This window comes from Sorghum bicolor, chromosome 3 (genome assembly GCF_000003195.3).
Source record: "Sorghum bicolor cultivar BTx623 chromosome 3, Sorghum_bicolor_NCBIv3, whole genome shotgun sequence".
Classification (NCBI taxonomy): Eukaryota; Viridiplantae; Streptophyta; class Magnoliopsida; order Poales; family Poaceae; genus Sorghum; species Sorghum bicolor.
In genome coordinates, this window is record NC_012872.2 from 1,922,119 (window position 1) to 1,934,964 (window position 12,846).

General features: G+C 45.9%; 3 protein-coding genes across 3 annotated transcripts; 2 read left to right on the top strand and 1 right to left on the bottom strand.

Moving 5' to 3' along the window:
• Positions 601-2,491, top strand: LOC8079524 (heme-binding protein 2). The gene is made up of 2 exons (XM_002454912.2): positions 601-936; positions 1,781-2,491. The coding sequence occupies exons 1-2, from the start codon at positions 713-715 to the stop codon at positions 2,220-2,222; spliced, it is 666 nt and encodes a 221-aa protein (XP_002454957.1). The 5' UTR covers positions 601-712; the 3' UTR covers positions 2,223-2,491.
• Positions 2,985-6,026, top strand: LOC8079525. Its single transcript, XM_002454913.2, has 4 exons — positions 2,985-3,731; positions 4,227-4,427; positions 4,756-5,352; positions 5,561-6,026. Exons 1-4 carry the CDS (start codon positions 3,473-3,475, stop codon positions 5,893-5,895), a joined length of 1,392 nt encoding a protein of 463 aa, XP_002454958.1. The 5' UTR covers positions 2,985-3,472; the 3' UTR covers positions 5,896-6,026.
• Positions 5,983-7,549, bottom strand: LOC8079526. Its single transcript, XM_002457103.2, has 4 exons — positions 6,801-7,549; positions 6,604-6,720; positions 6,425-6,505; positions 5,983-6,338 (listed from the first exon to the last, which is right to left on the bottom strand). Exons 1-4 carry the CDS (start codon positions 7,302-7,304, stop codon positions 6,180-6,182), a joined length of 861 nt encoding a protein of 286 aa, XP_002457148.1. The 5' UTR covers positions 7,305-7,549; the 3' UTR covers positions 5,983-6,179.

The window sequence follows — 12,846 nt, forward strand, 5'->3', positions numbered from 1 at the left end:
AACCGCAAATAATGTTTCAGTGTGGGCAACTGCCACCTGGTGTACTTGAATCAACGGAAGAAATATATGTTGTCACGTACTTGAATCAACCGTAAATATATGCTGAATAGCTGACAAATTCCGCTAATAAATTCAAACGAACAATGCCAACCCACAACCACAATTAGCGTCTCAAACAGAGGCCTTGTTTAGTTCGCAAAAATTTTCAAGATTTCCTGTCACATCGAATCTTTGATCGTATGCATGAAGCATTAAATATAGACGAAAATAAAAACTAACTGCACAGTTTAGCTGTAATTTGTGAGATGAATCTTTTGAGCCTAGTTATTCCGTGATTGGACAATGTTTGTCAAATAAAAACGAAATGCTACAGTACCCTAAAACGAAAAATTTTGCGAACTTCCAGAATCAAGAAAAAAAAATCTCAGAAACCAACAAAACTGGGTGCTTTCTACGTGTTTCTGCAGCCAACCTCACGTCTGTGGACTCTAGCAAGACCCCGAGATCTCGAACGGTGGCCAAGCGCTCGAAAACCAGCGACGTGGAAGCGCCCGCGCCGCGAGCATCCTGAGCCGGGCAAAGCAAAGTATTTATCGCAGCCGCACGGACGGAGATCGAGCACCAGACGTCCACACCCCATCCCACTCCAAGACCCTCCATCCTGCCATCCATCAGCAGCAGCAGCAGCAGCGCAGGCAAAGCAAGCAAGAGCATGGCGCGCCGTGGCAGCCTGCTCGCCGTCGCCGCGGCGCTGCTGGTCGCCGTCGTTGCCGCGGCGGTGCCGCCGACGTGCGAGCGCATCGAGTGCCCGGCGTACGAGGTGGTGGACAGCGCGAACGGGTTCGAGATCCGGCGGTACACGGACGCCATGTGGATCACCACGGCGCCCATCGAGGACATCTCCTTCGTCGCCGCCACGCGCACCGGCTTCCTCCAGTAAGCGATCTCCCTCGCCTTCCATTCCTTATTGGGCCACCTTCAAATGGGCCACAGCCTAAAGCCAGAGAGATGATATGCGCTCGTAGGCCGTAGCTGTGGCTCTTGCAGGTCTAATCACTGCCTAAAAATTAACAAGGGCCTGTTTGATACAAGGACTAATCACTAGCTAGTTAAAAATTAGGTAATTTTTTTGCTTAAAATATATACAAGATTAGCTCTTTAGTGAAGGATAATAGATGTGTCAATGTTTTAGTCAATCTTTAACTCTTTATTAACTAGAATATTAGCCAACTAGCTATATTCAACCGTAGCTGGTTTGAGCTAGCTTTGGTAGGGCTCCTCTCTGGCTTGGCTCCTCAAAAGGAGCTCTGCCAAACGTTTTTTAGAAAAGCTATTTTTTTAGTAAATAGCAAAGAAATCAGAGCCATTTTGACTAAGCCACAAATTATAACTTCTTCAAAACGGCTCTAGCTCTTTAGAGGAGCCTCTCGTGAGAAGTCGTGTCAAACATCTCCTTAGTACTCCCTCCATCTCAACAAATTGTAAGTCATTCCAAGAATCTTGAACAGTCAAATTTTTCTAAGTTTGACCAAATTTATATGATAAAATAATTGTTATTATAATACCAACTAAGTATCATTACATTCTTCTTTAATTATATACTCACTGTACGTTACAAATTTTAGTATTTTTCTTTATAATTTTGGTCAAACGTAAAAGTACTTTGACTCTCCAAGATTTTTAGAATGAGTTACAATTTGAAATGGAGGAAGTAATTGCTAATTAGCCATATGTATCAAACCAGCCCTCACACTGTATACGCGTGCGTGCGTGCGTGCAGGCTGTTCAACTACATCCAGGGCAAGAACTTGTACAACGAGACGATCGAGATGACTGCGCCGGTGCTGACGCAGGTATCGCCCAGCGACGGGCCCTTCTGCGCCTCCTCCTTCACCGTCAGCTTCTACGTGCCGGCCAAGAACCAGGCGGACCCGCCGCCGGCCGAGGGGCTACGCGTGGACCGCTGGGCTGGGGCCAGGTACGCGGCCGTGCGCCGCTTCGGGGGCTTCGTGGCGGACGCCGACGTCGGGGAGCAGGCGGCGCAGCTCGACGCCAGCCTCCAGGGCACCAGGTGGGCCGCCGCCGTCAACGACGCGCGCAGGGCTGACCCGGCATCGCCCTACACCGTCGCGCAGTACAACTCGCCCTTCGAGTTCAGCGGCAGGGTCAACGAGATTTGGATGCTCTTCGACGACGCCGCTGCCGCCGCCACCAGTATGTGATGTGATTTTCAAACGTGCTTTAAGGCACTGAGCGAGGCGGTTAGGAAAGGACGTGCATAAAGCACCTATGCTAGCATTAATATTTCGTACTCTTCTGCGCTAGCTACGTTTACTTTTGAGTAACAATGAGGTGCCTCTTGTGTAAGCAATAATGATAAAACTAATCCTACTTGTAATCACATTTCATGGCACAACTGTATATGCAATTTTGAAAGTTTGGGACCTAGATGACACTATCTTGCAAGTTTAAGTATTATATCCAACATGTTATATTACGCCATCTCTACTCGACAGTACATGTCAAATTGGCGAACGGAGCGGATCGAAACTCGTTTAGATTTTACTAGTAGTGGAGCCTGTGCATTTCTAGAAATCCAGAAATTAAGAAAAATAAAAGTTTAGAACTTGGATAAGACTGTTTATTCAATTTACCACCACCAATGAATTTTATTCTAAAAACAAATCAAATTGTCAAAGTTTGATCGCACCCTCGGTCCTAAAAGTTCGAGACAGAGGATGTGTATGTTAATATTATCACATCTATGTAAGTATGTAGAGATTGAAAAGAGATAGAATGGAACTGCTAGCACTACCGCGAAACACCTTAAGAGCATCTCCAAAAGGCTCTCTTTAGAGCCGTTTATCACAAAATTTAGAGAAAAAACAGACTTTAATAAACTCATTAAATCATTATCCGTATCTTCAAATTTCTAAAATCATCTTTCGCTCTCTCTCCACTTAAGGTGAGGCTACACCACTCTCTATATTCAATATATGGAAAATTTTCAAAAGAACTTTTTCATACAATGACAATTATGATAAGTCAATGGAGTATAGGTATAGTAGAGAACGAAAACATAGAAAATATACTAGAGATATATAAAGAATATTCATAAGATGGTTCTCTAGATAGAGATATAGATATTGAAACTTAAAGCTTGAATTTGCTCTAAACAGTTGAGAAACAGGGGGCGTCCGCAACAACCGAGCCGGGGGAGGCTGCATGCATACGACGCAAATGAGTACTGTGAACGCCGAAAGCTACTGCGTTCACTGCCTCAGTCTGCAACCAACTCCTAGTATCACTCGCTCTGAGTGCCCGGTCCACGCGCGCCAAGCGATCTGTTTATCAGGAAGAGTGGTCGAGCGCAGCAAGGCCCGGGCCGGCAGAGCCAAGCGGCAGCCAAAGCCAGGCAACCGCCGGCCGGCTGCACCGCACGTCCAGAACCGCCGTCTCCGGCGTGGCAGGCATGGGGTGGCCGGTGCGCGTGCGGAGCCCCCCGGTGCTGCAGTCCAAGCTGCTGTGCCTGTCCCTGCTCTACCTCCTCACCACGCTCCCGCCCGCGCTCTACGTCTCCTTCACCGACCCCGGCCGCCGCGGCTGCATCCGCCTCCTGCCCTTCCCGTCCCCGCCCAAGCCGCTCTTCCGGTACCCGCCCGGCTACGGCGAGCACCGGCACGCCCTGCCCACCCCGCGCGCGCTCTGCTCCAACCCCGTCGCCTTCGCAGGTCAGGTCCGCCCGGCAAGAGTTGCACTCCGCACTGTATGCACCCGTTTACCCGTCGCCGTCTGGCCGGGCGATCTTCGTTCTCTCGTTGCTTGCGTGACGCATCTTCTTCCTTTCCCGTTCAGGCGATGATGATCCGTAACGATCGGAGCCTTTGACATGTCTGCCAGATAGCCGTGGTTGTTCGTTTCATTTTGGAAAGATTTTAAATTTATATACACCGTCTGTTTCAAATTGTACGTCGTTTTGACTTTACCAAATGCATAGTTTTGTGGTATAGGAAAAGCTATATTATGTCAAGAAAAGTCAAAATGAATTACTACTTGCAACGGATGTTTATTAGTTTGGCGTTTTGCTCATTTGACTTGGTGTTTGTGGAACAAAAATCTCGGATCATGTCAGTTGCCATGCATACGATCTTTGCTAGTTATAGTGATGCTCAGGTGTTCTTTTTTTCCCCCTAAAGAAAGGTCTTCTACACTCACTGCTTGAGCAGACTACAAGACTGCCTTGGAAGAGATCCATGGCCTTTGCCGCAACACGTCGGCGTCCCCAACGTTGCGGTACCAGAGCGGCAGGAGGGTCACGTTTGCAGGCAACTTCTCGACCGAGAAACGGAGATTCTTCTTCAACCACATCGACGACCGAGTGGCGATTCCCTGTGGGTTCTTCCGGGAATTTCCAGTCCCAGAACATGGTGAGCTCCATCATCTAACTAATCACATTCACACCACGCATGGAAAACTGGAGATTTGGCGCGATCGTGCCCATAATTTGGAGAGCATTCGAGTGGCGGGCGGCCAGTTGTCTCTTGTGATCGCACGCCATTATTTCGCCTTCGGATGCAAGCCAAATGATACACAAGTGACAAGTGCTTTTGCTGTCGTGGTGCAATCATAGAGATTAAAGATAGGGTTTACGTACGCTTGTTCATAGATATGAGTGCGCGTGAGTGTATGTGTTATACCATGTAATTGTATAAAAAAAAGAACGTCACTGAATATTTTAACGTTGACGGCTTTCAGACAGACTGGCCATGGACAAGTGCAGGGGCGTGGTGGTGGCGTCGGCGATCATGAACGACTACGACAAGGTCCGGCAGCCCAGGGGGCTGGGTGCCGAGACGCTACGCACGGCGTGCTTCTTCCTGTTCATCGACGACGCCACCCGCAGGGTCCTCGCGCGGCAGGGCATCCTTCCAGCTCGCGGCGCGCGCGGCGGCGGCGGCGAACGCACCGCCGTCGGCGCGTGGCGCGTGGTGACGCTGGGTGGTCGTCGCGCCGGCGACAGGCGCCTCCCCTACGAGGACCCGGCGATGAACGGCGTGGTCGCCAAGCACCTGCTGCACCGGCTGTTCCCCAACGCCAGGTTCAGCGTGTGGGTGGACGCCAAGGTGCAGCTCACGGTGGACCCGGCGCTGCTGGTGCACGCGCTCCTTGTCCACGAGGGCGTGGACGTGGCGGTGTCCAGGCACCCCTTCAACCGGCACACCATGGAGGAGGCCATCGCCACGGCGCGGTGGCGCAAGTGCCGCGACGTGGACGCCGTCAGGGCGCAGATGGAGACCTACTGCGCCAACGGCCTGCAGCCATGGTCCCCCAGCAAGCTTCCATATCCGTCGGGTAAGAAATGCAGACGCCGGAAGGAGACACGACGCGTCCACGGCGGCATTGATTCTGTGATATCGTCTTGTTCGACGGAACCAACAAGATTTATGACCACATGTTGCCATGTTCTGTTCTGATGCAACAAGAACAACACGCCCGTCCAAAATGTTCAGAATCCTGAATCATGACCACTGTACGTGCTGTGTGTGTTGCCATGCTGCAGATGTGCCGGACTCGGCGGTGATCATCAGGAGGCACGGCATGGCCAGCGACCTCTTCTCCTGCTTGCTGTTCAACGAGCTAGAGGCGTTCAGCCCGCGGGACCAGCTCGCGTTCGCCTACGTCAGGGACCACATGAGCCCCAAGGTGAGCATCAACATGTTTGAGGTCGAGGTGTTCGAGCAGATCGCCATCGAGTACCGGCACAACCTCAAGCCTGCCGGCGGCCGCCGAGGGAAGCAGCAGCAGGGGGGCACTAGGATGGCATCCTCGAGAGACATCGCCGGGAGCAGCTGCGAGGGTTATCTTCTCAAGATGTGGGGGGAATCTGCTGACTGACTAAGGCTTTTGAAAATGCAGATCATTTCTAATTTTTATTTATCTTTTAAATTTTTGTTTGCACGGGTGTAACATATGCTGGAACAATTGACAAACTAGAACTTTTTGTAAATAAAATATACACTGTAAAAAAAAATTAGAAAATTTAGTGACAGGCATTGGAATTGAAACGACTTGACAATCACAAGACACACAGATTCATCAGTCATCCCTGGATCAGTCAGCACTCAATAGAAATCTTCAGCGTCAGGCAAACTGCAAGCACGGTGGTGTTATATCAGCTATCAGGCGGTGGAATCTGCTGCCCCCTTGGCTAGCTCGCTCTTGTTCTTGAACTCCTTCCAGGCGTCCATGGCAGTCTTGGTCATCTTCTCAATGTCGTCGTTGGTGGCCGTGTCAGGGGACAGCATGGCTTCCACTGCAATCATCATGTTGATCACAGCCTGAAGAAAACATGTAGCGTATTCAGAATTCAGATTCAGACCAAAGAAGTTCAGAAACCCTCAAACCCAAAACGTACAAATATTACCAAGTGAAGGTAAGGCCTCGAGTCACGCTGGTATCGTCCTGTGAGCTGCTGGCAAACTTCTTTCGCCCTCTGCCAGTCTCTCTGCGACGCATGTCGAAAATAGGGTTCTAGCTCAGATTACCAATGGAGGAAGATTGCATTAACATTTAACACATGTGCTGAAAGATGAGGCAGGTCACCTGATTGATCAGAACGTCAGTGAGCAGCAATCCGAGGTCAAGCTTCCTTTCGGAGTCGCGGGAAGCAGAGAACTCCTTCTGCAGCAGGCTCGTCAGCTTCCCCCTGTCGGTGATATGCTGCGCACGAACTCCACACCATTAGCATCGGCCGGTGGCTGTGTGCAATCGATCACTGCGAGTAGCTAGAAAGGGCACACCTCTTTGGTGACTTGCTCAAAGACGAGGTCCATGAGCGTGGCACGGTCCCTGGGCGAGTCCTCGCGCCGGAACAGAGAGTCCGAGAGCGCGTCCACGCTGGTCTTCATGGTAGCCGCGCCGCGCTGCTCCGTGGAGGCGCGGAGCGCGGCGTCGGTGACGGCGTTGAGGGCGCACACCATGGCCGGCTGCGTGACGGGGCCGGCGCCGGCGCTCCCGCCGCGCGCCGTCCACGAGACGCCGCCTAGCGCCAGCGCCAGCGCCACGCCGGCGCCCACCTTCAGCGCGGCGTTGGGCGTCGCCCGCGGGCCTCGTCCCGTCGCCGAGACCGCCTGCTGGTTCTGGTGGAGATCGCCCGTCTCCCCCGCCGTCCCCTTGTGGTGGCGGTGGGCGCGCACGGCGCCGCCACCCCTGTGCGCGCCGCGGTGGCGCACGGATGATAGCAGCGGAGCGGCATTTGCTCCTGCGGTCACCGTGGCGTGCGGAGTGCACAGAGACGGTTCCATGCGCTTGACTGGATTGTTCAGCTCTATTTGCTGTCAGATGGCGGGTGATCTTGTCTTCTCCGTTTTCTTTCCGTCTTTTGCTTTTATCCATGGCATCATCTTGTGCGCCATGCATGCCCCCGGCCGGCAGCCGGCATGGTGCTTTGCGTCGTCGGCCACCGCAAGCAAGGCATCTAATGCGCTCTGCCTTTAGCTAATCAACTGAGCTCAACTAGGCCCTAAGCCGGAGTTCTTTTGTGGCCAACACATGTCCGTTAGATTATGGAAGCATAAACCTCATTTTTGTTTCTCATCACTGCACTGATCACGGACTGAAACTGAAATCATGTGGATGTTCTTCTTTTCATCCCCAGACCTATGGTTTTTTCGTCCACAGTTTTTCTGATTGAAAATGATAGGAGATGCCAAGAGCCAAGCAAAGCAAGGCCTGCTACAAGTGACAAGTCGGTTGCGCTTGGGCTACTCAAAGTTGTTTCATCCCACCCCTATTTCCCCTTCCCGTTTCTCTTTTATTTATTTATTTATTTATTTATTTAATTATTTATTTAGTTAGTTAGTTAGTTATTTAGAGGCTATTTGAATCCGTTAGTGCTAAAAATGATATAAAGACTAAGACAAAGATTAATCATATTGTGTGTGTAAATTGATTAGATGACAAGCAAAGCTTACTATTAAGAAAGAAGAGACATGAACATGTGCATATGTGTGGTCTCATTTGTTTGAAATCTCCTATCTACGTGATATTGAGATATTGTATTCATTTTGCCAAACAATCTATGAAAACATGTCAAGCTATATGAAGAAATCAAGTGGCATGATGAAAATGTTTTGGTTTCATTGGTAAATGGTTGAAGAAGATTAAAAGGAATATCAATAGGCATCCTTGTTTAACAGATGAAAACAAATAAAATGAATATCGAAGATACAATTCTTGGAAATTTATGATTCGTATCTCAAATGAGATGAAGTAGAATCTTATGCATATTTATGGCCACTGACGATCCGCGTGAATTGGTTAATGGCAAATTGGAATCTCAAACATGTGCCTAATATTGTTGATGTAAAGTCAGGCTTGACTTGGGAATGATTAGGTAGATTGAATACTTAAACAAGGATTTGATTTCTTGGGATTAAGTAAGGGTGAAGAGCAAGAGATGGCTTGGTACTAAGGAACCAAAACTAGGGTGGAGGACTAAAATGCTTGGATTAACACCAAGGAACTAATTAAGACATGAGGAGTCATGGATGTGAAGTATCAAAAGTCATTCTTGAGTATATGTTTGCCATACCATATGGGGATGCAATCTAATTGAATGATAAGTCAAAAAGTGATCAAGCTAAACCCATGATCGAGTGAAGCTAAGAGAATTTGTAAATGAACCGAGAACTATATATCTCTTTATAATTGCTTTGTGATATTCTTATTAGGTTATTTGGTCATATTGGCATATACTCAGGCACTCAGCATAGTGTGTTTATAATGTTACCGATGTAGTTTTTCGAGTATGGGACAACCCATGAGTACTTGCTACCCGCATGGACATAAGTATGCGTGAGAATTCGTACCCACCATCAAGCATGAATTTCTTTTGGTAGATATGTTTATCCTATCGGGTACGGGAATGTGTAGGCAATATGAAACAAGTTTATACCCATTGTCTCCTACGATGCCGACGACTATGACCTCAGAAGCTGCCACAGAGTTGATTTATGATTATTGTGCATTGGGCTGCGTGATGATCTCTCCTCTCGTCTAAGGATTGACTCAAATTTAAACCCCACACTATGCATTAGTCCAAATAAATGATATTCTTTTTGATAAATTACAACCACCATACAACATTATAGTGGGGCTATGTGTATAAAACCGTCGATGCATTAGTCCATACAATTTTTTTTCTCGAATACGCACGAGTATGCATATCGTTGTACTAGAAGGAAATGTTTTTACAAGTAACTAGAGTGCCGCTCCCGACGTTAGTGAGTCCATACAACATCAAACATAAAATGTTTTGATTCTCTAAGATTATTCGAATGACTTATAATTTGGGATAGAGGAAGTAAAAAGTAAGAAAACAAACCGCATAGAACCTAGACGGTAAGGGGGAAGAAAGTGATGGGGCTATGTGTATAAAACCGTCGATGCACTTGGTTGTGGTATGTTTGCACATTTTTCAACTTGTTGGACCAAAATGATACACCCACCACTGGCCACCCCGGACGGCCAGCCGGGCTCCTCGCAAAAATATAAAAAGAACTTTTCTTTATATTTACATAGAATTCTGTAATTTTATAATTAAATATTTTTGCTTAATGAGAATTGACTGGGCTCCTAAAATCTTCTGCCTTCCACCCATATGAGTTGTTGTATGTTGGGTACTATTTACTCATTCTTTTGAGCACTTTGAATATGAATAGTCCACATCTAAGGGATTAGTGCCAATGCTAATCGAATAATCGATCCTCCTCACTTTTCAGTCTGCCGAGATTCGGTTGGGTCCGTCTATCGCATCAACACGGTTGCCATTCAAAACCGCTGTTTAATCTTATTTTTTTGATGAATATGTTTAATCTTATACTTGACTGGAAAAAAAATCAGTGGACATCTCCATCTATGCATGATCCTATCTCTTCCTGCGCACGATATTTCCAGAAGTTACGTTACGTACATCCTGCAACCTGTGATGATATACTAGCTTGTAATCTAATGACAAAGAAACTACGTACCCTTGAATAGTTGAATGAGATGCGCAGACAACGTGTTTGTGGCACACACGAAGGTTGCTGCTGCCTGCTGGTGGTTAACTCATCAGCGCCTCACTAGAGAATCCCTGATGCGTTACAGCGTTAGTTTAGCTTCTAGATGCATGGATTTTTCTTACATAGACTCTGTACTTACAGAAAAAAAAAGGACCAATGCAAGGAGAGAGATCAGAAGATGGTTGAGGTCGCCGTCGCCAACGACCGGTTTTCTGACCTTCTGCCAGGACCAGCCGTGGGGGAAGCGTGGTCCACAAGAGCGTGATGGGCATGGGCCTAGCGCCCCGGCCGAGATGCTACTGGCGTGTGGACTTGGGCTCCTGCGGTCACGCCGGAGAAAAGAGCGCCAGAACGAAGGCCCACTCCCCCGTCTTGTCTCGTTGACAAATTTTGAATCTGCCTTGTTTAAGCCTTTTTAGATGCACCCAACAACCCAAAACTTTACAAGATTCTCCATCACATCGAATCTTGTAACACATGTATGAAGCATTAAATATAAATAAAAATAATAACTAATTACACAGTTTACCTGTAAATTGCGAAACGAATCTTTTAAGTCTACTTACTTTATGATTGGACAATGTTTGTCAAATAAAAACGAAAATGCTACAGTGTCAAAATCCAAAACTTTTTGCATCTAAACAAGGCCTTAGTTTCCAAATTTTTTCAAGATTCTCCGTCACATCGAATCTTGTGGCACATACATGAAGCATTAAATATAGACGAAAACAAAAACTAATTCTGCAGTTTATCTGTAAATCGCGAGACAAATCTTTTGATCCTAGTTAGTCTATGATTCGATAATATTTGCCACAAACAAACGAAAGTGCTACAGTAGCGAAATCCAAATTTTTTTCTCAAACTAAACAAGGCTGCTGGTACGCTCCTTCCGTCACATAAAAAGTAGGAATGTATGATTGTCTTTCTTAAAAATAAAAAATAAAAAATGTCATTGTCACTTTCAAAAAGAGTAAAGATTTTAAACTTTAACTAAATATAAACTAGAAAATATTATTATTTACGATATTATCACTGTATAGATCGTTAAATATATTTTTATAATATAAACTTCTTTGGATATATAAATATTGCTATAATATTTTTTACGAATCTAGTTAAATGAAAAAAAATGTAACCAGCACAAGTTTCATACCAACTCTTTTTATAGGACAGAGTAGTCGACGTGACTCAAGGTCATCTCGCTGTGAACCATTCTTTGCCACTTTGTTTCGTCGATTCGTGGCACAAATGCAAGCCACGCTCCTCGGGTATGTTCTGATGATAACTGGGCAAGCAACATCTCTCTCTCTTTCTTTAAAATAAAGTTTGTGAAATATATAGCAAAACAAGGTTTACCTCGCCTTTTAGTGTTAGTGAACCAGATACCTATATCCAAGACCACTCGTTTTCCTTCTGACTACTTGGATCCCTTGATAACCAATAAATCTTCTTTTTTTTGTTTTCCTGTGAAATGACGTATCGTATTGATCTCACCACACAAGGTTTAAGTGAGACCAAAATCAATGGCGGATCCAGGATGGGGATAAAAGGAGGCTAAATAGTAAACATTTAGAATTAAAACTAGAGATTAATTAAGATTTAAGGTTAATTAACATTAATTTGATGGACAAATCAGATACTTAGGGGGGGCTGGAGCCCACCCAGCCCCCCTTTGAACCCGCCCCTCATCAAAATATATAGGACATCGCAATTGCTTTAACCAAGATATTTATTGTTGGCCTTAATTTGCAAACAATTTCTCCTTCCACCTTGGGTTCTTTAAGATCTTGGTTTGCTCAATAGACCGCCAATATTTTAGGCTAGCTTGTGGTCCGGTGTAAAAATATAAATTAGGCTTTTTTTATAACCACTGTAAATGTAATAAATCTACCATTTCAATGCAGTGATGCACTAGAATCCTAAAACTGCACGAGCGATGTGAATCATGCGAATGCGATCAAGCGTCATATAAAATGAATAGTAACCTACTTCCTCCATCCCATTATAATTGTCGTTGTAAGATTCAAAATATGACCCCAAATGAATGTCGTTTTAGCCTTACTAGGTGTGAGTCTCAGCTATAGTACGGAACCTGTCCATCCATCGTATCATTGTCTCCACAATTAGCTTCTCGTTCATTTTGTTTAAGGGTAAAAAATACCGGTGCATGGAATGTGGCAAGCCAAAGCGTGTTGGGTGTAGTAGTTTTTAATGCAAAAGCATTCATATGTGAATGCTTTTCATTCTCGGTCTGCAGCATGTCTTCTCAATGTATAGGGATATTCCCGTATTTTACCTCCTGCCTTAGGTTTTGGACTCAAACACTATAATTATGGGACAGAGGGAGTACTCTCACCTCATCGGCCAAAATGCATGGTGGTGCATGGCCCCTCTACCTCTACCCCTCGACAGCCTACCAGTGCCCAAATCAAATACTCCCATTTCAAGCTTATATGCTTTAATATCCAAAAACGACATTAAGGTGTTTTTATCAGCTAAATTTATCAAGACCGAATACTTTTCTTTTGATCGTTGACGTCCTGAGTGTATCTAATACGAATCCAGAACATTTTGCTAAGGCGGTTTATTCGTTTCCTTTTCTTCCACGAGTAAGAACAACTAAATCATCCTCAAACAAAAGATGGTCTATGCTAGTGGCTCATAGGCGTACTTTGGACCCATCACATCATCGAGTCTGTTTACTTAGCTGAAAAATCATAATTAAAAGTAATATTTTTTAATTTATTGTGAGAAAAAAATATTATTGAATGGTTGGAAGATA

Bases quoted from the DNA above. Each gene is read 5' to 3' on its own strand.
- LOC8079526 (XM_002457103.2), bottom strand. From the start codon at position 7,304: ATGGAACCGTCTCTGTGCACTCCGCACGCCACGGTGACCGCAGGAGCA. The intron at 6,506-6,603 runs GTGACCTGCCTC...CATGCGTCGCAG, and splicing joins CTGACGTTCTGATCAATCAG to AGAGACTGGCAGAGGGCGAA. The intron at 6,339-6,424 runs GTAATATTTGTA...TGTTTTCTTCAG, and splicing joins CGAGGCCTTACCTTCACTTG to GCTGTGATCAACATGATGAT.
- LOC8079525 (XM_002454913.2), top strand. From the start codon at position 3,473: ATGGGGTGGCCGGTGCGCGTGCGGAGCCCCCCGGTGCTGCAGTCCAAG. The intron at 3,732-4,226 runs GTCAGGTCCGCC...CTGCTTGAGCAG, and splicing joins CAACCCCGTCGCCTTCGCAG to ACTACAAGACTGCCTTGGAA. The intron at 4,428-4,755 runs GTGAGCTCCATC...GACGGCTTTCAG, and splicing joins ATTTCCAGTCCCAGAACATG to ACAGACTGGCCATGGACAAG.
- LOC8079524 (XM_002454912.2), top strand. From the start codon at position 713: ATGGCGCGCCGTGGCAGCCTGCTCGCCGTCGCCGCGGCGCTGCTGGTC. The intron at 937-1,780 runs GTAAGCGATCTC...GCGTGCGTGCAG, and splicing joins ACGCGCACCGGCTTCCTCCA to GCTGTTCAACTACATCCAGG.